Genomic DNA, 24,408 nt, shown 5'->3' with positions numbered 1-24,408 from the left:
GAACACATGACACCTGAACGGTCCCTGGTCGTAGCGGGTCACGTTAGCTATAGTGAGGGTGGAGCCTCCATCAGTGAGCTGAACTCTGTCACTTCCTGTGATCTCAGAGCTGCCGTTCAGCCAGAGGAAAGAGAGAGAGGAACCAGAGGAGGAGCAGGACAGACGGACGGAGCTGCTGCTGGACTCAAAAATGTCTGTGGTGCTGGCGTTGACCATTACATTGGATACTGAAGCTGTGGGGAAAAATATATTAACAATCATTTTTGCCTTTTAAATACTGACAACATTCCAGCCTAAAGATGCCTGATGAACAATTCTATGGAGGCATGGGACGATATGATAATGGTATGCCCTCCCAGAGCCAGACCTATAAGGCAATCTGCCCGGTTGAGCAACTGGAGGCTGCTGCGCTGTGGACCCACCATCGGGGATGGGTGCAATGTAAACTAGGTTACAGGCAAAGGTGGGTATGGGGAGGTGTCGATTCCCAGAATTGCAGACTGTCTTTAGGTCTGCTGGGGGACTACAATGCTCATGTTGGCAACGGTGGAGTAACCTGGAGTGGGGTGATTGAGAGGAACGGCCTGCCTTATCTGAACCCGAGTGGTGCTTTGTTGCTTGGCTTCTGTGCTAGTCATATTTTGACCATTACAAACGCCATGTTTGAGCATAGGCAGGTTCATAAGTGAAATTGGTACCATAACACCCTAGGGCAAAGATCGATAAACGACTTTGTGGGGAAAATTGTCAGATCTGCGGTCGCATGTCTTCGACACTCGTGTAAAGAGAGGAGCAGAGCTGTCAGCTGATCACCTCCTGGTGGTGAGTTGGATTAGACTAGGGAAGGCTACAGGACAGACCTTTTAAACCCAAATGTGTCATGAGGGGGGAACTGGGAACGTCTCACAGAATCCCCTGTCCACAAGGTCTTTAATTCCCAAATCCAAAAGAGCTTTTCGTCTATCCTAGGGGAGGTTGGGGACATGGAATCTTAGTGGACAATGCTAAAAACTTCATTGTGGATACGGCTGCAAGGAATTGTGGTCAGAAGGTCATCAGGGCCTATCATGCAGCAATCAAAGAACCTGTTGGTGGACACCAGCGGGGAAGGAGGCCGTCAAGCTGAAGGAAGAGGCCTTTCGGGCTTGGCTGGCCCAGGGGTCTCCTGAAACAGCTGACGGAAACCGTTCAGCCAGAAGGGCTGCAGTTCGGGCAGTTGCTGAAGTGAAAGCCAGGGTGTGTGAAAAGAGTTTGGGGAGACTATGGAGAAGGACTTTCGGTTTGGCCTCAAGGTAGTCCTGGCAAACCGTTAGACAACTCAGAAAGGGAAAGCGGGGCTTGTCTCAAGCTGTGTTTAGCAGAGGAGGGAAAATGCAAGCCTGGAATGAGGATATTGTCGAGTGGTGGAGAGAACTCTCTGAGGAACTCCTGAACCAACCAAAATCTTCCTCCACTGTGGAGAATGTGTTGAAGACTGGCAAAGGCTCACCAATATCCCTGGTAGAGGTCACCAGGTAGTCAAAAACTGCTATCGGGATTATGCAGCCCATCTATCTTGGGAACGCCTTGTGGTCCACCAGTAACAGCTGGAAAGCTTTTATGGGAAGAGGGACGTCTGGAATGCCCACTTAAGCCTACTTTCCCCGTGAACCAACCCCTGATAAGCGGAGCACAATGGCTGGCTTGATAGATTATCTTGTTCAAAATAATATCGATATTATCCTGATAATCATGAAAATATACTTATTCTGGTAATTGAAAGTCACCACTATAAACTTGTTGTTTTTTTTTCATCCCCATCTTCGATAAAATCTTACATTGTCCCATCCCTCATTGTGTGATTATATCAGATCTGTAGAAACTTCAACCTACCCAGGACAGTAACGGCTAAAGCCTGAGATGTTTCATTTATCATAGTTCTGTTGTTAAAGGCCTGACAGTTGTAGTTTCCACTCTGACTCATCTGAATGTCCATCAGTCTGAGCACTGGTCCGGTATCAGACAGCAGGTCTCCATCCAGAAACCATGTAAACAGGGCAGCAGGTCTGGAGTCAGCTGAGCAGGACAGGATGATGTCTGACCCTTCACCATGGTGTTCTTGTGATGGAGATATCGTCAGGTTGACATTTTCTGGGCCGACTGTGGAAGGAAACGTAAAAAGATGTTGTCACCATACATGACCTGATGCTTGGTTCAGTATCGAGGCTTTTAAATTGTTTGATTTCAATGAACATAATGTATTCATGCTGGTTAGTCACTCACACATGACGTAGAGGTGAACTGGATCACTGGTGCTGTTACTGAAATGATTGAACACGTGACACCTGAACGGTCCCTGGTCATAGCGGGTCACGTTAGCTATAGTGAGGGTGGAGCCTCCATCAGTGAGCTGAACTCTGTCACTTCCTGTGACCTCAGAGCTGCCGTTCAGCCAGAGGAAAGAGAGAGAGGAACCAGAGGAGGAGCAGGACAGACGGACGGAGCCGATGAACTCCACCAAGTCTGTGTTGCTGGTGTTGACCTTTACATTAGAGACCGGCACTGTGGGGAAAATATATTGATAATCATTTTGTGCATTTTATATAATGACAACATTCCAAAACCCTGAAGATGCCTGATGAACGATTTTGTGTAGGCATGGGACGATATAAAATTTTTTTTTTTTTTCTCCCGATCCGCCATAAAATCTTACATCGTCCCATCCCTCATTATCTGATTATATCAGATCTGTAGAAACTTCAACCTACCCTGGACAGTAACAGCTGAAGCCTGAGATCTTTCATATCTCATAGTTCTGTTGTTAAAGGCCTGACAGCTGTAGTTTCCACTCTGAATCATCTGAATGTCCATCAGTCTGAGCTCTGGTCCGGTATCAGACAGCTGGTCTCCATTCAGAAACCATGTAAACAGGGCAGCAGGTCTGGAGTCAGCTGAGCAGGACAGGATGACATCTGACCCTTTGTCATAGTATTCTTGTGATGGAGATTTCGTCAGATTGACATTTTCTGGGCCGACTGTGGAAGGAAACATAAACAATGTTAGTAGCTTGAGGTTAAACAGACATATGACCTGATGCTTGGTTCAGTATCAAGGCTTTTAAATTGTTTGATTTCAATGAACATAATGTATTCATGCTGGTTAGTAACTCACACATGATGAAGAGGTGAACTGGATCACTGGTGCTGTTACTGAAATGATTGAACACATGACACCTGAATGGTCCCTGGTCATAGCGGGTCACGTTAGCTATAGTGAGGGTGGAGCCTCCATCAGTGAGCTGAACTCTGTCACTTCCTGTGACCTCAGAGCTGCCGTTCAGCCAGAGGAAAGAGAGAGAGGAACCAAAGGAGGAGCAGGACAGACGGACGGAGCTGCTGCTGGACTCCACCAAGTCTGTGGTGCTGGTGTTCACCTTTACATTGGATACTGGTGCTGTTGGGGGGGGAACATACATTGATTAGCATTTTGGGTTTTTTAAATTCTGACAACATTCAAAACCCCAAAGATGCAGGATGAACGATTTTGTGTAGGCATGGGACGATATAAAAATGTAAGTGTTTTTTTTTCTCCCGATCCGCCATAAAATCTTCCATCGTCCCATCCCTCATATCAGATCTTTAGAAACTTAAACCTACCCCGGACAGTAACAGCTGAAGCCTGAGATCTTTCATTTCTCATAGTTCTGTTATTAAAGGCCTGACAGTTGTAGTTTCCACTCTGACTCATCTGAATGTCCATCAGTCTGAGCTCTGGTCCGGTATCAGACAGCAGGTCTCCATTCAGAAACCATGTTAACAGGGCAGCAGGTCTGGAGTCAGCTGAGCAGGATAGGATGACGTCTGACCCTTCGTCATAGTGTTCTTGTGATGGAGATACTGTCAGATTGACATTTTCTGGGCCGACTGTGGAAGGAAATGTAAAAAGATGTTGTCACCCAGCCCTCGACATTAACGGTTGCCCGCTTGCCCGGGGCAGGTAAACTCTGTGATCGGGCAACTAAAATGTGACGTGTAGTTGCCCGTTCGGGCAAGTGATTTTTTTTCTTTGAAAATACACTAAATTGACAAAATAAATGTCCTCCTATATCGCGGAAGCGGAGCTTTCTACAGCGCTGTGCTGCGGTTTTCGGCCAAACAGAATAATAATGCGGCGTTCACACCGAACGCGATAGACGCGAATACAATCGCGTCAGACGCGTGTATCGCGCCGCTTGATAATTTTGGACTTTTTTAGCGTCATTCGCGCCATTCGCGTCATTCGCTTCATTCGCGCATGACGCTCATTTTTGAGGGGAGCCGGCGGGTCACGTCGGCGGACCCTCCTCCTCCGCCTCGGGGTACCCGATGCCAGAGTCCGGGAGCCTCCTCCGGGAGCCACGTCCCTCGCACCTCTCCCCAGAGTCGGGGCCACATTCGACCTCAGATCAGATGAGACAACCCGCTGAATTTAAGCATATTACTAAGCGGAGGAAAATAAACTATCTAGGATTCCCTCAGTAGCGGCGAGCGAAGAGGGAAGAGCCCAGCGCCGAATCCCCGTCCGACGGGCGGGCGGACGTGGGAAATGTGGCGTACGGAAGACCGATTGCCCGGTGTCGCGCGGGGGCCTGAGTCCTTCTGATCGAGGCTCAGCCCTGACGGTGTGAGGCCGGTACGGCCCCCGTCGCGCCGGGGTCCGGTCTTCCCGAGTCGGGTTTGGTAATGCAGCCCGTCCATCTCAGCTCATCTGTCTGTCGGCTTGAACTCGTCGCTGATTGGATGTCGCGGCGCGATGCTGCCTGAAAAGTTCGATATTTTCAACTTTATTCGCGCCGCGTCAGACGCGCCATTCGCTTCATTCGCGCCAGACGCTCCATTCGCGCCGCCTCCGCCTGAATCGCGTGTCATCGCGCCATTTACATTGGTTTTCAATGTGGAGTCGCCGCTCAATTCGCGTCTATCGCGTTCGGTGTGAACGCCCCGTAGAATCGTAACAATAATTTCCCCCGTCACCTCCGGGCTCCGGCGTACGACAACCGCTACAAATAAGTCACGTTATGTTCCTTCAGCCTCCGAAAACTGGCCAAGTGCCGGGTAAATGTAACGCAAATAAAAGAAAGAATCCTGAAAACGAGACCCCGGGCCCGTCGTGATACGAAACTAAAAGGCAAAGGAACTTTTTAATAAGTTGGATTGAGAATTTTCCGTGGGTCCGTCATGACAAGGAAAAGGACGAGATGTTTTGCTTCACCTGCCGGGATTTCCGACAAAGAGAATGAAATACATTTTGAGGCCCTTTCTTCTGTTGGGCTGACAGGTGGTTTGACAGCTTTGCAGACCATAATTGTTATGTTTTGTATTTGTATTTACATTATAATAAATTATTATAAAATCAAACAAATACCTGTTTTATACATTTTCTTAATAGGCCGACGTTTTCCATTTTGGGCAAGTACATTTTGCCATCGGGCAAGTAAAACAATACAGCCACTTGCCCGAAGGGCAAGTGGCTTAAAATGCTTAATGTCAAGGCCACCATACATGACCTGATGCTTGGTTCAGTATCAAGGCTTTTAAATTGTTTGATTTCAATGAACATAATGTATTCATGCTGGTTAGTCACTCACACATGACGTAGAGGTGAACTGGATCACTGGTGCTGTTACTGAAATGATTGAACACGTGACACCTGAATGGCCCCTGGTCGTTGCGGGTCACGTTAGCTATAGTGAGGGTGGAGCCTCCATCAGTGAGCTGAACTCTGTCACTTCCTGTGACCTCAGAGCTGCCGTTCAGCCAGAGGAAAGAGAGAGAGGAACCAGAGGAGGAGCAGGACAGACGGACGGAGCTGATGGACTCCACCAAGTCTGTGGTGCTGGCGTTGACCTTTACATTGGATACTGATGCTGTTTGGGGGGACATTCATTAATTAGCATTTTGTGTTTTTTTAAATACTGACAACATGTAAAACCCCAAAGATGCAGGATGAATGATTGTCTTTTGCTTTGGGAAGATATTAAAAGTTCATGCCAGGATTATCCTACTCAAAATCATTACAAATCTCAATATTATCCTGATGATCATAAAAGTATGCTTGAAACTCTTAAAAATGGCCCTTAAACTTACTGGGATCACTATATCTTACATTTGGCAAAGAGAATTATTTTTAATGCATCACAGAGAGAACAGATGATACTTCTTGTATTTTTTACATTTGGCTGTAGTTTTTACTTTTCTACCATGATAGCAAACTTGACTGCTTTTTCAAGTCACCCATGAAGATATTCATGATTATCCCCGCAATGAAAATTTATTACAATACACTTTTGTGAGTGTTTTCTAGCCAGATCTGGCATAAAATCTTCCATCGTCCCATCCCTCATTGTGAGATTATATCAGATCTATAGAATCTTCAACCTACCCAGGACAGTAACAGCTGAAGCCTGCGATGTTTCATTTCTCATAGTTCTGTTGTTAAAGGCCTGACAGCTGTAGTTTCCACTCTGACTCATCTGAATGTCCATCAGTCTGAGCTCTGGTCCGGTATCAGACAGCAGGTCTCCATTCAGAAACCATGTAAACAGGGGAGCAGGTCTGGAGTCAGCTGAGCAGGACAGGATGACGTCTGACCCTTCGTCATAGTGTTCTTGTGATGGAGATTTCGTCAGATTGACATTTTCTGGGCCGACTGTGGAAGGAAACGTAAACAATATTAGTAGCTTGAGGTTAAACAGACATATGACCTGATGCTTCGCTCGGTATTAAGGCTTTTAAATTGTTTGTTTTCAATGAACATAATGTATTCATGCTGGTTAGTCACTCACACATGACGTAGAGGTGAACTGGATCACTGGTGCTGTTACTGAAATGATTGAACACGTGACACCTGAACGGCCCCTGGTCATAGCGGGTCACGTTAGCTATAGTGAGGGTGGAGCCTCCATCAGTAAGCTGAACTCTGTCACTTCCTGTGACCTCAGAGCTGCAGTTCAGCCAGAGGAAAGAGAGGGAGGAACCAGAGGAGGAGCAGGACAGACGGACGGAGCTGATGGACTCCACCAAGTCTGTGGTGCTGGCGTTGACCTTTACATTGGATACTGGTGCTGTTGGGGGGGGAACATACATTGATTAGCATTTTGGGTTTTTTGAAATACTGACAACATTCAAAACCCCAAAAATGCAGGATGAATGATTGTCTTCAGCTTTGGGAAGATATTAAAAGTTCATGCCAGTATTAACCTGCTCAAAATCATTGCAAATCTCGATATCATCACGATGATCATAAAAGTATGCTTGAAACTCTTAAAAATGGCCCTAAACGTACTGGATTCACTTAATCCGAGATTTGTTTACGAAAGAAATATTTTTAATGCGTCACAGAGAGAATACTTACACTCAACAAAAATATAAACGCAACACTTTCATTTTTGCTCCCATTTTTCATGAGATGGACTTAAAGATCTAAAATTCATTCCAGATACACAATATTACCATTTCTCTCAAACATTGTTCACAAATCTGTCTAAATGTGTGATAGTGAGCACTTCTGCTTTGCTGAGATAATCCATCCCACCTCACAGGTGTGCCACATCAAGATGCTGATCTGACATCATGATTAGTGCACAGGTGTGCCTTAGACTGTCCACAATAAAAGGCCACCCTGAAATGTGCATTTTTGTGCTTTATTGGGGGTCTGGGGACTCAGAACCAGTCAGTATCTGGTGTGACCACCATTTGCCTCATGCAGTGCAACACATCTTCTTCGCATAGAGTTTATCAGATTGTCAATTGTGGCCTGTGGAATGTTGGTCCACTCCTCTTCAATGGCTGTGCGAAGTTGCTGGATATTAGTGGGAACTGGTACACGCTGTCGTATACGCCGGTCAAGCACATCCCAAACATGCTCAATGGGTGACATGTCCGGTGAGTATGCTGGCCATGCAAGAACTGGGACATTTTCAGCTTCCAAGAATTGTGTACAGATCCTTGCAACATGGGGCCGTCCATTATCTTGCTGAAACATGAGGTGATGTTCATGGATGTATGGCACAACAATGGGCCTCAGGATCTCATCACGGTATCTCTGTGCATTCAAAATGCCATCAATAAAATGCACCTGTGTTCTTCGTCCATAACAGATGCCTGCCCATACCATAACCCCACCACCCCCATGGGCCACTCGATCCACAACATTGACATCAGCAAAGCGCTCACCCACACGACGCCACACACGCTGTCTGCCATCTGCCCTGAACAATGTAAACCGAGATTCATCCGTGAAGAGAACACCTCTCCAACGTGCCAGACGCCATCAAATGTGAGCATTTGCCCACTCAAGTCTGTTACGGCGACGAGCTGGAGTCAGGTCAAGACCCCGATGAGGACGACGAGCATGCAGTTGAGCTTCCCTGAGACGGTTTCTGACAGTTTGTGCAGAATTTGTTTGGTTATGCAAACCAATTGTTTCAGCAGCTGTCTGAGTGGCTGGTCTCAGACGATCTTGGAGGTGAACCTGCTGGATGTGGAGGTCCTGGGCTGGTGTGGTTACACGTGGTCTGCGGTTGTGAGGCCGGTTGGATGTACTGCCATATTCTCTGAAACGCCTTTGGAGACGGCTTATGGTGGAGAAATGAACATTCAATGCACGAGCAACAGATCTGGTTGACATTCCTGCTGTCAGCATGCCAATTGCACGCTCCCTCAATGCTTGTGGCATCTGTGGCATTTTGCTGTGAGACAAAACTGCACATTTCAGAGTGGCCTTTTATTGTGGGCAGTATAAGGTACACCTGTGCACTAATCATGATGTCAGATCAGCATCTTGATGTGGCACACCTGTGAGGTGGGATGGATTATCTCAGCAAAGCAGAAGTGCTCACTATCACACATTTAGACAGATTTGTGAACAATGTTTGAGAGAAATGGTAATATTGTGTATCTGGAATGAATTTTAGATCTTTAAGTCCATCTCATGAAAAATGGGAGCAAATACAAAAGTGTTGCGTTTATATTTTTGTTGAGTGTAATTTTTCAGTGAACAACCGTTTTAATAAGAAGTAATAGTCCAACAACTTTAAAATACACTAATCACTCACAAATCATAAAGTCTCCCTGCATACATAAACGATAAATTAATTTTAAAAATGTCCACACGTGATTGTCTTTTTTTATTACATTATACTTCTTGTATTTCTTAAATCGGGCTGTACTTTTTACTTCTCTACCATGATAGCAAACTTTTTGTGAAATGTTTCCCTCATTATGTGACTATATCAGATCTGTAGAAACTTAAACCTACCCCGGACAGTAACAGCTGCAGGCTGAGATCTTTCATTTCTCATAGTTCTGTTGTTAAAGGCCTGACAGCTGTAGTTTCCACTCTGACTCATCTGAATGTTCATCAGTCTGAGCTCTGGTCCGGTATCAGACAGCAGGTCTCCATTCAGAAACCATGTAAACAGGGCAGCAGGTCTGGAGTCAGCTGAGCAGGACAGGATGACGTCTGACCCTTCGTCATAGTGTTCTTGTGACGGAGATATCATCAGATTGACATTTTCTGGGCCGACTGTGGAAAGAAAGGAAAAAGATGTTAATAGCTTGATGTAAAATATACATATGACATGATGCTTGGTTCAGTATCAAGGCTTTTAAATTGTTTGATTTCAATGAACATAATGTATTCATGCTGGTTAGTAACTCACACATGATGAAGAGGTGAACTGGACCACTGGTGCTGTTACTGAAATGATTGAACACGTGACACCTGAACGGTCCCTGGTCATAGCGGGTCACGTTAGCTATAGTGAGGGTGGAGCCTCCATCAGTGAGCTGAACTCTGTCACTGGCCGTGACCTCAGAGCTGCCGTTCAGCCAGAGGAAAGAGAGAGAGGAACCAGAGGAGGAGCAGGACAGACGGACGGAGCTGATGGACTCCACCAAGTCTGTGGTGCTGGTGTTCACCTTTACATTGGACACTGATCCTGTGGGGGAAAATACATTCATGATAATTTTTTACATTTAAAATAATACAATTCCTTATTATTGTTGTAAAATCTCCTACCCAGTATAGTTACAGCTGAAGGCAGAGATTTTTGAGATCTCAAAGTTTTGGTGTTATAGGCCTGACAGCTGTAGTTTCCACTCTGACTCATCTGAATGTTAGTCAGTCTGAGTTCTGATCCAGTATAAGACAGCAGGTCTCCATTCAGATACCACGACAACACGGCAGCAGGTTTGGAGTCAGCTGAGCAGGACAGGATGACGTCTGAGCCTTCATTATAATATTCTTGTGACGGAGATATCCTCAAGTTAACATTTTCCGGTCCATCTGCGTTGTGTGACACAAGTTAACAGTCAATAAAAATAAAAACAGCTGTTTTTACGCCATCTCACACACGGAACAGAAGTTCAGACCAGTTGTTTTCAGCTGTAGCATGCAAGTTGATTTAGCCCACTTACTGAAACTAAAAGTCAGGTGGATGCACTTCAAACATTACATTTACGACGGCATCACGCGAATGTGTCGATCAGAGGAAGCGACGGCTGTTGTGCATCCTGTCCTGTTTAAATGAGGATTAGCTAAAGCTCAGCTCAGTTCGCCATTAGCCATTCCTGTGATTTATTTTTGTCCTCCATTAATCGTAGTGACATGAATACCAATTATGGCCAATAATAATGCATATTAACAAATCCACTCACAGTTGATGGAGAGGTTCACCGGTTCACTGGTGCCCTCACTGATGGGATTGAACACGCGGCACCTGAACGGCCCCTGGTCGTAGCGGGTCACACCCACTATAGTGAGAGTGGCGCCTCCGTCAGTGAGCTGAACTCTGTCACTGGCCGTGACCTGAGAGCTGCCGTTCAGCCAGAGGAAAGAGAGGGAGGAACCCGAGGAGGAGCAGGACAGACTGACGGAGCTGCTGGGCTCCACCAGGTCTGTGTTGCTGACGGTCACCGCCACGTTAGAGACCGGTGCTGCGAGTGGAAACGTACAAACAACCAGTCATAAATGAGGGCGTAGCTTTTCTAGCGTCCTTCTGGATCAAAACAATGCAGTATGTGAAATAACCCATGATGAACTGTGGCTCTGTACACACTTGCTCCCTTTGTGTCAATCATGTTTTATTGAACTGATAACAATATTGCATAAGCAAAACGCCGCAGGATTGACGAGGGGAAAGTGAAGGTCACAGTGGAAACAGTTTAGCGACTCCAATAATTCAACATTGATTGAACATTAGTGGAAAGTATCACTTTGAAGTGTTTGATGCCTCTTAAAGGAACCAAATCTGGAGAAAGAAAGTAGATATTCTGCATGTTTTTAGTTCAGCAGGGAAACATTAACATACCATTTATGACAAGTCGGCAGGTTCCTCTCTGCTGTGATCCACCGTTGGGTATAAGGAGGATGGAGTAATCTCCACCGTCACTCAGGGTCAGATTCCTTAACTCCAGAGACCCAGTGTCTCTGAAGAAGGTGATCCTGTCTGCATACCCCGGTCCAGGTATGTCTATGCTACTCGATGTTATTATATTGGAAGAAACACCGAGGTTATCGTAGAAACCCCAGGTTACTATCAGGAATGGTATTGGTGGTGGAGTCACTGTTGTGGTGAACGTCACCTTCTCTCCAACAGCTGCAGAAATACTGTCAGGCAGCACGCCATTGCCGTGGGTTAAACCTGCAGGAGACGGTCACATGTTGGGAATAAATGTTACTGAGACTTTATTTAAAAAACGGAAAATACCAGTAACAAGCATCAAATCAAATCCAGCCTTCAAAATAGTCATCTTTGCTGCTAAACTGTATGTTTTTCTATGTACCAAATACCAAATCATTGATTGTACAAGGTAGTTTGACTGAAAAGCATGTTTAGTCCTCGACCAAAGCAATTCTCAGTCAACTTCAACTGACTTTGTCGACTAATTGAGTAGTTGATTTAATCGGCAGATCTGTAAAACTGAGTTCCTCCGCAGGGAATCTTGCAAAATAACTACTTTTAAATACTGTTCTAATACGTTTCTTGGAAATAATTCATTCAGCATTAAAAAATCGACCACAAAAAGGACAAACTACACCATTTATATTTTGATATTTCAAAAAAAATCACCAGCTGATCAATAAAGAATTATGTTTTTCCTGTGTGTCACTTTTTAAATAATATTAATAGTATGTATTCTGTTAGATCCATCTGTGACCTGCACAGCCTTAAAGGTCAGGCAGAAGTACAGCTTTCATATTGCAGTTTTTAACATATTAGGCTGTAATTATCATCAGCTATTTAAATTGTGTGAGTCGTTTTTTTAGCGGTTAATTTCTCACCTGAGATGACTCCCAGGATGATCAGCAGTGTCACAGCTGTTTCCATAAGTCCTGCAGTCTCCAGCTCATAGACAATGTTTCCACAGAGGACGCTGTGAGTGCAGTATCATGGGTGTTTGAGGGGAGGGACGGGGGACTTTTTACAGCCTTCGCTTCTTCTTCTCTCACGCCGGAGCCTCCGTCCATGACAGCAGTGACAACCAATGAGCCATTAATGCGAGTCGTTAACGGGTGTTGTTCTTATCTGATTTGTTATAAACCGGACCGATAATCTTCAGGTACTCAGGAAAGCAATAGTTGCTTTAAAAGTGTAATAAAGTGCTTCAAATGAACTGAAGTTTACACAGAAGAGAGAGAAACAGGAAAGAATACATTTGTCACATGCAATGCTTTATTGTGTACTGTTTTGATGAATTACTTTATTATATAATAATAAAGCGATAACATGTACACATGTACATTAATATTATTTGGCAACGTGAGATAATTTAACATTGTTTAGCTATAAAAACATCTATATATGATAGTGTTATACAGTAGATGAAATATACATTATTATTTTATCCATCTCACAATACATTTCCTAATCCAACCTAATGTATCTTGCAGTAATGCTAGTGTCATGTTTTGATTTAATTTCATTAACACTTTTATATATTTTCATCATGAAATCTGGAGACGGAGTTCCTGCATTCTTGACATTTTCTCATACAGTCTAAACGTTTACTCCCTCTGTTGTGTTGCAGCCTGAACGACATGTTACTGATGTGATGAATTTATAACACGGTGATGATAAAGTAATAAAAGCACACGCTGTATATTTATCAGTGGCTGTGACATTTTGAATGGTTTTACCTCCCATTAACATCCCTATAATATTGGTAGATTTCCAGCGAATCATACAGTCATCGTGTTTGTTTATGATTAAAAAAACGCCTGAGAAATTACTAAATACAATTTACCAAATAATTACAGGTTAATGTAGTGATCTAGGTGGTCATTTCAGTAGGTCCCAGGGGAATTGAGTGCATCCTAATCGAATAAAATATTTTGACAAATTGTAGCACTCAGTTCATCCGTGATGTCACCGTTTCTGTTGAACATGAATTTGAAGAACAGACAAATAGAACTGAAGTGTTTGATTGGGGTTCGGAAGAACATCCTGTGATATGAAGTCGTAATAAAACTTAATACTGGGTTATAATTTGATAATAAGTCACATTCCATTGTCACAACCTGGCTTCTAAGGCCATGATAGTGGGAGACAGTAATTTATTAATCTAAATTAGATTAATTGAACCAAGGTATAAAAAGCACAAGGAGAGGTCAGTGGAATCAGTACGTGTGAATCAGATAGTGAGCTCTTCTCATTTATCGATTTGTATACTATACAAATACATTTATATAGATGTTATTGTTATTCAAATAGTGCTTTAGTAGTTTTAAGTCTGGCCTTATAGGCTTCGTTGCGATATGCTTAACACAGATGGACGTATCAGAGTAGTCCAGGACTATGAATAATGCCTGATCCTATTCTAATGTATGCTGATAGGCTCTCCTTCTACTCATATGACCCAAAAACCTGTGGTCCGGTTACAAATCCATTCACTAGGATGAGTCATGGGTTTAATACTGAGCTTATTGAGGGTACATGATGGTGTTCATTAACGCACGACACAAGTCATCTTTAATATCATTTTATTTTAGTGGCAGGAAGATGTTTTCAGTCACAGTCAGGGAGGCTCAATGACACATCAGATGCGAGGTGTTTTTAACAGTACATGAGAATCCACTACAGCAATAAGTCTTACGTTGGTTGTCTCAAAATACAATTCAAAGGAGAAGTGAGCCGGCTGTGGTGTGTAGATTATTGAAGAATATCATACAAAATACTGCATGGACAAAAACAAACGTGAAGGACCTTTGTTTTGTCGTTATTCTCTTTAGCAGCGTTGTTTTACGTGCACAATCCATTCAAAGAGACACAGAGAAATGATCTAAAATAAAGACAATTGTCGATGGAAGTGAGCAAGCTTGTTTTATAACATCTATTTCCAGACAGTCTTTAGAGAGATATGAGTGCCACCGAGGTCAGGACAGTGCAAAACATCATGGACATAGAACCACTGATGGGAGTAGAGGAGTCTGAATCAGAAAAAAACAAGTATTACTCTGTCTTTTCCGTTTGCAAATACGTCGGTATTAACAAGTGACTGTAGAGGGTTATTAATTAGAGCTTAAATACCACTCAGCATGTGAAACGCAGAGGCTTCCACACCGGTGACGGGGTTACGGGCGGTACATGTGTACTTCCCCAGGTGCCTATACCCCATCTCATGGATGTAGTGTGCGGACCCTTGCATCGTCATGTGTTTGAAGGTCCAGAAGAAAGTTGCCTTTGGCAGGGAGGTCGCCGAGCAGCTCAGGAACACGCTCTCTTCGAGTTCTGCTCCGGTCGGCGTCTGAAGGATGAGCGGTCGGTCAGGTCCGTCTGAGCAGACGGGAAAAAGAAGAAGAAGATGAGGATTAATGATCAGACTGAGGAAGAAAAGCATGAAAAGTTCACCTCAAAATCTAAAATATGTATTCTTTCTCTTACATGCAGTGCTATTGTGCTCAAACTCACACCAGAACAATAAAGATTGCTAAATAACTCAGCTTATAGGGACAATATGCCATTTTGATTTGGGCCTGAATCGTCTGAATTGAAATAAATCGTTTTGGCATTTGAAAATACTTACAGAAGACCTTGAGTGAGCATCTGGCTGAGTCGAAGCCGAAATCGTTGTTGACATTGCACTGAAAATCTCCGGTGTCCGTCCTGTTCACGGGGCTGATGGTCAACACTGTGTTGCCATTGTGAAAGCTGAATCTGCCGCCGGGAACCACCGGCTGGCCGTCCTTCAGCCACACGCGGGTCACGGGGCCGTTGGCCTTGCAGGTCAAGGTCACGGTGGTTTTACCTTCGATTAGGTTTTCTGTGGGGCAGATCATGGTGGCATTCGGCTGCACTTGGGCTGAAAAGTGAACAGACAATAGAAGATACATTCATAACACAACAACAAGCGTTATTTTAAATCCAGCATCACATTAGTCCTATACGTACTATGCACATCCAGTGCAACGGTTCCTTGAATCTGCCCGGATCCGAACGGGATGATGATCAACTCGTATTCTCCGATGTCCTTTTCAGACAGGTCTCTTAGCACCAGAGATCCAGTGGATTTATCCAGGGTGATCCTGTTCTCGTAGCCTGGTCCCGGGACGTCTACAGTGGCCGACGTGATGACGTTGGTGGTCCCGTTGAAGCTCCAAGTCAGTGCTAGGAATGGTTGAGTCGGCGGTTGTACGGTAGTGGTGAAGGTCACGCTCCCCCCTTTTGCTCCCTGAACCAAGTCGGCGGTGATTATCCCGGCTCCATAGCAAAGACTTGCTGAAATGTGAACATTTTAGCCAACACGTTTCCCAACCTGCTGTTGTATTGATGATTTTGATTTGAAAAATGTCTTACCTGAGGAGAGGAACACGAGTACGGTTGAGCAGAGAAACGTAGAGGTCATGGTGGCTTCTTCAGTTTGCTCCTCTTCTAAAGTTGTCTAAAGCTTCTGCCGTCTGAGCTTCTGCCGTCTGAGCTTCTGCAACGACGGAATAAGTGTCCCTGAGATCGCAATAAATGAAACGTGTCATCAAGATCTACGGGGCTTGACATGCTTAATTATTACCTTAATGAACCCTTGTTTTACTGTGGTAATTAAAACTTGCGTAACGGGCCAATAAAAGAACTGCATGTTCTAAATGCCAGAAATGATTGTTCACTGTTACGAGTTCATAATGAACACCGAAATTTACGGAAATATTGTCTCAGTAGATACAGGCTCATCACACGGTAGTAGTGGGTCATTATTGATAATTGAGAGGGATTATTTATGTATGAGTCGTGTATTTTTTGTTTACTAAAACCCACCCAGAATGTGTTTTGGTCAGAACAACATGGAGAATAAATGGAAACCTGAACGCACACAATGTTATCACCAAATATGGCCTACTGCAATTTTTTATATCGAAGAAGGTGCAATATTTATTAAAGTCCAAATGTAAAGTACACACTCTGTCAATACAAATTATGCTGGTGGGAACATGAATTACTACTTACCCAATACAGAGACATTTCATATCTGAGTTTTATTGTTAAAGCAGCAGTTGCTAACTTTTATGGAAAAAAAAAAAAAACCTTTTTATAATATTTTCTCAAACTGTCACTATAACGTGTGTAAAGGCATAATAATATATGTAACCTTTTGACCTTTTGGGTATGTCTGTATGACTCACTTCTGCAAATGGACCAGACGGTTCATATCTAAGAATATTTACTTCTGCATTCTGCTTCTATGTTGACCTTCTGGGTGATGTGATAATGAATTTGTTACAGATAGATTGTTCACTCCAAGAAGTATATCTTTGTTCCGTACTAGCGCTCTGTGGAGATCTCACCCAGCATCACTCTGTGCATGTCGTTTCTCCCTCTTGCAAGAGTCAATAAAGCCACAGCTGTGTTCCAGATCGGCAAACGGTGCACAGCTACAGTTCCACCACAGGAGGGCAGCATACTGCTGCTTTTGGCATTAAAGTACTTCAGCCGATTCAATGGCGTTTTAATGATTCAGGTAATTTGCAACTCCCCATGCTGGTAGATTTTAAATATTAACCTGGACAAGGGTCATATTTACTGCTATCTGACTGTCAAAGTCTGATGATTGGCTTTAACTTGTCCACACAGCAAAGAGGAATAAACTCTGGAGGCACAACTTCATTTAAAGATGAACATTTCTTTGTTTGTATTGTATAAATGAGTAAAAGTCAACTTCCTATAATTTATACAGTAGCCACTGTTTCGCTAGATGTTTCTGGTTTTCTCTCTTTGTTTATTGTAATCACAGACCCACAGAATTAAAAAAAAATCAGGAACAAAGGAGATGAGAATGTTTAGTATTTGTTTTGATATAAGATTAGCATTAAAACAAACATTTGCCAAAAAGCTCTCGAGTATAGAAAAGACTGACGGTGATTAATGATTTTGATGCATTTTATTTCTCAGCCACAAAAGAAAATAACATTTCCTCATTATATAAGACTGCATTCAAATCAGCAACATGCAGGGGATTTGTATCTGTTTCATATAATCTTTTTTAAATAATAATCAATTCAAGTGGAAATCACGACAACAATTGAATCGTTAAAGTGCAGTGGCATTTTATTAAGGAATACATTGAAAAAGTATTTTGGCTGCTTCCACAGTTAATCTCCCCTTACCTGACTGTTGTGTTCAAATGCAGAATCTGTTTACAGTTATCTTCTCACAAACAGTGCACAGCTACAGTTCCACCACAGGAGGGCAGCATACTGCTGCTTTTGGCATTAAAGTACTTAAGCCGATTCAATGGCATTTAAATGATTCAGGTCATTTGCAACTCACCACGCTGGTAGATTTTAAATATTAACCTGGACAAGAGTCATATTTAATATTTGCAACTCACCACGCTGGTAGATTTTAAATATTAACCTGGACAAGAGTCATATTTACTGCTATCTGACTGTCAAAGTCTGATGATTGGCTTTAACTTGTCCACACAGCTTAGTGGGCAAACAAGAATAAACTCTAGAGGCACAACTTAATTTAAAGATGGACATTTCTTTGTTTGTATTTATTGTATAAATGAGTAAAAGTCAAATCCCAACTTTAAAACCTATAATTTCCACTGGATAAGCTTTTCCAGCCCTTGCAGGATCCATCTGCATCCTGGTACAGATTCGTGGTGACCGTGGCGGATCCCTGATTGGGTCCGGGGGCCCCGACACCCAGGCTCAGCTGACTTCACCATCATGTTCATTACCGAGATGGTGCAGCCTGTGATTATCCCAACCTCCAGCTTATGCCACTCCGATGACACAGCTCCTGCTGAGACTCTCAACCTGAACTGATCGTAGTAGTCCAGGATCAAATCTGCAACATGGTGCGGCACATGGTGTTTTGTCATGGTGGTCTCAACCAGTTTGTGGGGGATGCAGCCATACTCATTGGCTAGGTCTAACCACAGGACTGTAAGGTCACCCTTGTTCCCGTGGGCTTCCCACTCCAGGGTGCTCTTCTCCTGTGCACCGAACCTCTCCTGGGCTAGACTGATAATTGTCGTCATTGTCTGCAGCCTCCGATCCACATCACCTTTCACAGATGCTTCAAGCACCTTGTCGATGTCCTCATCAAACTGCTCCCATGCTGTCGTCTTGCAGGCGTGTGGCCACTTGATTTGAGTCTTCCCCAGGGTGAGATCTGGGAGAGCTGATTGTGCCACATGGGGGCTCTGGGCTCTATGGGGTTCTTCCTGGCCCGGCTCCTCCTGCGTCTCATCAGGTGTGGTACCCGCACGCTGTGGTGCGTCACCTCTCTCCAAACACTTCATCCTGGCCTGGTGAATCTTGAGGCCTCGGCTATTTTTGCAGATTTTCCCACATCTGCATGTCGCGGTCGTAGTCGTTGATCCATTTCCATTTGTCGTTGCCGTTTAGTCCGTCAGATTGGGGTTCTCATCCTCCCCCCCTCTCGGGCTCGCCTGGGGGTATTTCTCCATGAGTCGATCTGTAGCTTGCTGTTGGGTTTCCTCCTCTCGGAAGAAGCGGTTTGGGCTGCCAACCCTCCCCGCCCCGGTTGCTGTCTTTCCAAGCTGTCAACTGTCTCTCCAGTCGTCACCAGCCTATTCCTAGTCATCAGCCAATCTCTTCCTGGTGGTCACTGGTTTCTCCAGAATAGAAAGTTCTTGAATACATCTTCTGATGCACCTGAACACATCATCAGTGATGTTACCTGGTATCCTTGGGTGTTTCGGGTCTTACAACATCATACACCCTCCTCCAGGTGACCCCACCACGGTTGATCAGGTGTGTGTTCAGGTGGCATTCGCTTGTCCCCATGGACCTTCTCTCTGGATCCAGAGCCATCTCTACGCTTTCTCAGCTGCCTCTGTGATGTTCTTGATTCCTGCTGCCACAGTCTTGTGTCCTGGCCTTGGCTGCACTCCTGCCTTGACAAATGCTATTGCGCTGGTGGTGTTTCGCACTTGGCTGCAGCTGCTGATACCCTTGGTGATGGCATCCGCAATCGGTTTCAGCACCTGGTTATGGCGCCAGGTGTACCGGCCCTCACCGAGAGCTTTTGGGCAGGAGCTCAGGATGTGCTCCAATGTTCCCCTGGCTGAGCACAGAGAGCAGTTTGGGGTTTCCACCTTTCCCCAGGTGAAGAGGTTCGCCGGGCTAGGCAGGACATCGTACACTACCCTAATCAGGAACGTGATGCGGTGTGGCTCTGCCTGCCATAGGTCTGTCCAGGTGACTTTCCTGTCCATTGCCCGTGCCCACCTTGTCCAGGCCCCTTGTTGCTTCAGACCAACCGCTCTGCTTGATCTTCCTTCCTCCACTACAGCCCTCATCTCCTGAATTTGCCTCCGCTTCTCCTTCCCCTTGCGCTCCCTATACCTAGGTGTTGGAAACAGCCCCAAGCCCGCTCTGCCATGGGCCACCACGCCCACCAAATCTTTTTGGCACAGCCGGGATTCTGCATCCAACAAAGCGGCCTCAGCCCTCCACTTCCTCCCCATCTTCACCTCCACTCCAGCCTGGGCCACCTTTGGATCTCTTGAGTCTCTGTACATCAGCACCTCGAGTGACCTTGAATTCCTCTTCCAGACTACATAAACTACACAAATATGAAAAACAAAGTAGCACAAACAAATAAGCTAGTGTAGAATCCTCGAGCACGAGAAGAAAAATAATCCACTGTTTTTAGATTTGCAGGTAAAATGTCTGCGAGTGCACGGATGTTACTTATGTGGTGCATGCTTTACAAATGTCAAAAACAAAATAGTTTATTCATCTGAGTAAGCAATGATCATCATGTTACAAGTAAAACCTGAGAATTACATTCACTGTATTAAGTCCTTTGGTGAAGCTCATTTTGGTGGGGCATTAAAATAATTTTAAAGTTACAGTTAAAGACAAGGCTTCATTCAGGTAGGAAGAAAACACATAGGTTACTGTTAAACAAATTATGATACAATTCACTATAAAAGAAAAAAAATAGCATTACTCCTCATTTTACCCCTCAACATATATAACAAATCTATTATACATGAGGTTCCATATGCTGACAAATCCCACGGAAAGGTCATTTAGATATTGTTAATAAACATTTTTTCAATTTGTAAGATGCTAAATAAATAAAATTCAAGTCCATAACTCACACGCTCATCTAATCTGGGATCAAACAGTGTACCAGAGCCGTGTCAAACACTGTGCTCGGGCTCAGACACAAATGCAAAGAAATAAAAGCTATTATCTGGCCAATGCAAGCTGATGCCGTCTTTCCTCAGTCGTGGCAAATAACACAGACTGGTTGATTATTAACCACTACTAAAGTGCTTTGACAAAGTAAATACAAATCCTAATTTGTCCTCTAGAGTAGAACGGAGGGAGAGACCCCCCTCTCAGGTCTTTCATAGTGCAGGTTTCTCAAACTTCAAGGCCCACCAGTCTAACCTCAACTAGGTGATCCATCATTTCCAGTTAACATCAGTTCTTGTGAACTTTAGTTTACAGTTGCCCGTCATCGGGCTGAGGAGCCGACCTCTTCAGTTGCTGCAGGTGGACGTCACCGGCAGGAAAGGAGGGCGCTGAGGCGGCATTCATGTTCACCTGGATCTGAGCGTATTCTGACGTATCATTCACTTGCTGCTCTCTCACACCATCTTTTTCCTGGGAAATTCTGATATCTGAATAGTGTAACTCCTGGAAAACAAAGAGAAAAGGACGGGGAAACATCTGAGATTACATTTCCAGGTACACATCACATCACATGGAATATGAGTTTGCCAAAAACAAGCCATGAACAAGAAACGACGCAGCCAACGGCTGATATTTAAACAAATATACACACTTCCACTCCATTATGTGCAAATTGATTTTTCCTTCCTGGTTCAAAGTCTGATGTTGAGCACTGTGAACCGTAAACACAGATCCCTGCTGAGTCTCAGATCACAGGATGACCACAAACATAGAACAGAAACATTATCTCTGATGTAAGATTAATGAACCTACTATCATTATAACACTGTATCTCGATCATTAATCATCGACTTATATTAAACTTGAATCCAAAGTCATTTAATCTGTCATCACTTGTATACATGTACATACAGATATATTGATTTTGTCTGAGCAACATGGACACAAGTCGTGGTGGAAGAACTGAGGATGATTTATGTTTGTGTTGTGCATGTAAACACAATCCCCCCTCGTTAGCACTGTCGACTTTTACCTGATTTGGCAAGTATGGTGCGTTGTCCAAGCCTTGACCTCCTTTAAAAAACGGGAAAAATAAACAATGCTTAGAACAATTTAAAGGCATACTATGCAGCAATTGTTGCTCACTGTATGTAAAGGCGCATTGCCCAAAAGGTTGGCAAGCCAGAAATGTCCCGACACAGCAAAATAGGAAAATACAGACATGGGGCAGGGTCTCAATGGATACAGATTTTATAAACTCTATAAAACTATTGTTTTTTCAAGGGAAATCCTGTATACTATAATACACATAGACAGCATACACACATAAAACACATACCTGTGCTGTTGGCGATGTTTCTTTTAAAGACTTTATTCATCGGGTTTCTGTTTAAAGAGGGAATGAGTCATTAGACATTAGGGCTTTGACTTTTGCCCAAAAATCATATTCGAAGTTTGTTTGTTTATTAATATTAATATTTGAATATATTCAAATATTTATTAATAATATTTTGACCATTAAATGCCTTCAGTAAGACCTATATGGTATGGTACTTAAGTTGTATATGTTTTGTCCACCAGAGGGCAGTGTATCAGTCAACATCAATAGGCAGGCAATGATGTTTTCAGAACGTTTATTTATTTAGGTCAGACACAAACTGTGTATGCATTCGGTTTCATCAAAATAAAGATAAATAAGCCATCAAAAATAAAGTAAAATAAGCCAGTCAGGCTAAACTGAAAAGACAAAATAAAGGTAGGCCTAAAAACAAAACCCCATCCTACCAGCCATGAACGGCCCATTAACAGATTATTTCGCTCACATAAAAATCTGGCTGGCTGCAGTTTATTTGGCTACAGACTTTTTTTAAGTTATTCGCCAAAAATACCAGGGGCCTCATGTATCAATGTTGCGTACGCACAAAAACATGGCGTACGTAATTTTCCACACCAACGTTCAGATGTATCAAAAGTGAAATGAGCGTGGAAATGTGCGGTGTCCCACGGCAGCTTCATGGCTGGCGTACGCACGTTTCTACAGCTATTGTTCCTTTGGCGACATTCTGAGGTGATGCTGGGAAACTGTTAATTATGTGAAAACAATTAGTCCTCAGAGTAATGTGCACATCAGAGACACATTAATGGACAATTAACACACACGTGTTTGCAATCATATGGATGAATATAAAAGCATGCGCAAAGTGATGAAAAAATGGCATTAACAATGGCAGCATGGCCTTGTTAGAAGACATCGCAAACGGTAACATCAGACGTGAGAGGGTGTTTAGAAAACGGGAGGATATGTTAGCAAATGACGACAACTGGCTCATGAGTCGTTTTAGGTTGCCGAGGCCAGTGTTACTGGAGCTGTGCGCAGAGCTGCGGCCGGCCCTAGAAAGAAACACAGCCAGGAGCCAGGGGTTGTCCGTGCCCACACAGGTGCTGACCACTCTGGGGTTTCTGGCAACAGGAGCCTTCCAGAGGGAACTGGCCGACCGGTCAGGAGTGTGCCAGTCCACTCTGAGCCGAGCCATGCCAGCTGTGTGGGACGGGATCAGAATGTCATCCAGGTACATCAAATTCCCATACAATGCTGTTGAACAGGCCAACATTAAAGCGCAATTTGCAGCAAGAGCCGGTTTCCCTAATGTAATCGGAGCTATTGACTGCACACATGTTGCTATAAAAGCGCCATCACAGGATGAATTTGTTTTTGTCAACAGGAAACATTTTCATTCAATAAATGTTCAAATAATATGTGATGCGCAAATGCAGCCCACCAACATCGTGGCAAGGTGGCCTGGTTCAACGCATGACTCGTTCATTCTTACTAATAGCATGGTTGGTAACAGGCTGGAGGCTGGCACGGTGCGCGATGGGTGGCTTCTCGGTGAGTAAATGTATCCGTTTAATTGCGCCCCGAATGTAAACCAGCACAATGCCCATTTGGGCACGTGCATTCAAATATGTGCATTTGTTTTTCCCTGGTGAAAATAGAGCGGCAGAGCTATCTAACAAGCCCTTTATTGTCTCCTTGTGTTCAGTATTTGTGTCGATAAACGCGTGCGTAAAGTTGGAAATGTCACACTGCAGTAGCCACGGCGCACTTCTGCAGTCATTAATATATATGATAATATAATATATAATATATTAATATCCTCCTGTCCCCCCGCCCGTTGCGGTCACGCTTCGGCGGTGGGCCGAAATCCTCCGCTTCACCTCCACCTTCACGTCGGACCATTTCTTTTTTATTTCAGGGAGTGTGCGCTGCTCCGACCCCACAGTGTTCACTGCCTCACACACACGCTCCCACTCACATTTCTTTTTTTTTTTGTGTTTATGCCTGATGAGAGGCTACCAAATAATACTGGTCTTCGAGTCTCGACTTCGTTTAAGAGCGTTTCCAGCTCAGACTCGGTGAAGTTGCGCTTCTTCCCTTTTTCATTTTGTAGATCTGATGGTGCAGAGAGGGGAATCCCCGGTGCAGGCCCTATTTAAATTCATTTGCATATTTAAATGGAGGCGTGGACAGGGAGGAGTTTAGCACTTCCACATGTGCGCTCAATTCCACGTTGATTGGGATGTACAAAGGAAAAGTGCTTGGATCCATGCGTACGCACACTTTGATACATCTGATTTTTTTTGTGCGTACGACAGTTTCTGGATTCTAGCGTACGCAATGTTTCAGTAGGAAATCCACGCAATTCTTAGTACATGAGGCCCCAGGTGATTCACATGTTCAGACATTATCGGGGCCGTCAGTTCCGACTGTTC

At 44.0% G+C, this 24,408-nt stretch overlaps 1 protein-coding gene across 1 annotated transcript in view; it reads right to left on the bottom strand.

Moving 5' to 3' along the window:
• Positions 1-1,076: 1,076 nt before the first annotated feature.
• LOC311024862 (cell adhesion molecule CEACAM5-like) overlaps positions 1,077-24,408 on the bottom strand; it is a gene marked incomplete at its 3' end in the record, with an annotated part of 51,853 nt that continues 28,521 nt past the window's right edge. Inside the window, exons 5-15 of the mRNA XM_084027437.1 lie at positions 10,677-10,955; positions 10,039-10,305; positions 9,680-9,958; positions 9,277-9,543; positions 6,803-7,081; positions 6,400-6,666; positions 5,606-5,884; positions 3,702-3,902; positions 2,748-3,014; positions 1,939-2,139; positions 1,077-1,219 (exon numbers count right to left, since the gene is read on the bottom strand). Coding sequence (XP_083883563.1) covers positions 1,077-1,219; positions 1,939-2,139; positions 2,748-3,014; positions 3,702-3,902; positions 5,606-5,884; positions 6,400-6,666; positions 6,803-7,081; positions 9,277-9,543; positions 9,680-9,958; positions 10,039-10,305; positions 10,677-10,955 — 2,729 coding nt within the window. The remainder of the gene's footprint in view (positions 1,220-1,938; positions 2,140-2,747; positions 3,015-3,701; positions 3,903-5,605; positions 5,885-6,399; positions 6,667-6,802; positions 7,082-9,276; positions 9,544-9,679; positions 9,959-10,038; positions 10,306-10,676; positions 10,956-24,408) is intronic.

The sequence above is a fragment of the Eutrigla gurnardus genome, assembly GCF_963514095.1.
Source record: "Eutrigla gurnardus genome assembly, chromosome: 14".
NCBI lineage: Eukaryota > Metazoa > Chordata > Actinopteri > Perciformes > Triglidae > Eutrigla > Eutrigla gurnardus.
This window is presented reverse-complemented; position numbering and strand designations above follow the sequence as displayed.